This window comes from Sphaeroforma arctica, assembly GCF_001186125.1.
Source record: "Sphaeroforma arctica JP610 unplaced genomic scaffold supercont1.11, whole genome shotgun sequence".
In the NCBI taxonomy this organism is placed as follows: domain Eukaryota; class Ichthyosporea; order Ichthyophonida; genus Sphaeroforma; species Sphaeroforma arctica.
In genome coordinates, this window is record NW_014040547.1 from 189,002 (window position 1) to 190,744 (window position 1,743).

General features: G+C 43.2%; 1 protein-coding gene across 1 annotated transcript in view; it reads right to left on the reverse strand.

Moving 5' to 3' along the window:
- Positions 1-1,743, reverse strand: part of SARC_00396 (hypothetical protein) — a gene marked incomplete at its 5' end in the record, with an annotated part of 11,570 nt that overhangs the window by 3,718 nt on the left and 6,109 nt on the right. The window contains 3 exons of the mRNA XM_014305938.1: positions 190-314; positions 827-905; positions 1,475-1,616. Coding sequence (XP_014161413.1) covers positions 190-314; positions 827-905; positions 1,475-1,616 — 346 coding nt within the window. The remainder of the gene's footprint in view (positions 1-189; positions 315-826; positions 906-1,474; positions 1,617-1,743) is intronic.

Sequence of the window (1,743 nt, forward strand, 5' to 3'; positions counted from 1 at the left end):
TACTAACTACTACTACTATATACTATATATATATATATATATATATATATATATATATATATATATATATATATATATATATATATATATATATATATACATATACATATACGTATACATATACATATACATATACATATACATATATATATATGTATATGGTAGGCTGATACGAGAGTCCCCACATACCAAGAATGGCAGATCAGATGTCCGCAGGGTTCTATCTGTACGTCCTTGGGATTGGCGGTGCAGATTTTGCACAGCTCAAACAAACTGTCCATACCAACGTACATGTCGTGTTGTTCCTTGCTCACCTGTGTACATGCAGAAGCACGCAATAAAACACACGAATTAATACGTCGCAAATGTTAAAGCACGCAACAGTACATACGAATTCATATAAATACGTCGCATATGTTTCTGTCACTGTGTACGAACCAATGCACAGCGGCAGAAGCGCTGCACTACAGTGACGGTATTAAGCGAAACATCATTGATGTGAGATACAACCGATTGACTAGCGTTTCTAAAACCCTAAAACCTTAAAAAGCACACTCGTTGTGGCATACAAAAATAAGTATCAATTGGCAGGCGCTGGCAGGCACGGAGCACTTCACCTGCAATGTACAGAAAGATGAGGCAACAGACACACTACACTTATTCAAGCACACATCACTGACACTGTACGCAACCTGTGATGCAGAGAAACGCAGTACAACCAGGCAACTACACAAACACTATATATATATTCATATATACATATATACATATATATATACGTACATGCATGAATACATACATATACATTAGCCCACATTCTACCTACCGAGATGTGGCGTTTCTGTGTCAGCGACGACTCAGCCGTTAGATCGACGTTCTGTTCCTGGCCCATGGGATAGAGATAACTGTGGCAGAGTGGGGGGTGTATCATAAGATATAAACAATGGGAGTGCGTTTGGGGTGTATCATAAGATATAAACAATGGGAGTGTGTGGGGGGTATATCATAAGATATAAACAATGGGAGAGTGTGGGGGGTGTATCATAAGATATAAACAATCGGAGTGTGTGGGGGGTGTATCATAAGATATAAACAATGGGAGTGTGTGTGGGGTGTATCATATGTGCGTATCATAAACCCTTGAGCACAGCTCAGCCGCAAGAGAAGTTGCACACACTGATCAAGTGCCGGATGGTGTGACAGGCGCGCATGTATAGGAATGCTGGGGCTGTTAGTACTGTGTACATTGCAGCCACACAGCAACACACATACACCAACGCAAGCAAGCCACTCCCCAGACACTGTACCTGGGGTGTTACACTGTACCTGGGGTGTTGTCTGAGGTGTTGTACTGGACGACGAGAACAATGGCTAATTCGCAGACCACGTGTGCATACACACAAAGTGTGCTATAAATAGATTGTGTCCTTTATATAGGCTGGGTTGCATACACCCCACCGCCTGACCCACATACATGCCCTTGGCTGCGCCGTCAATGAGTGCCTGGTACAGTGAGGTGCGTTGTGGGATCGTCTGTTTGATGTTGCCGTTTGAATCGACGTAACCAATCGCCCACTGCCCCAACCGCGTGCACGACAATCGGAACACATAGCTTCCTGTGAGAATGGCAGAGGGAGTGTAGTTGTATGAGGGGTGTGTGTGTAGTTGCATGAGGGGTGTGTGTGTAGTTGCATGAGGGGTGTGTGTGTATTTGCATGAGGGGTGTGTGTAGTTGTATGAGAA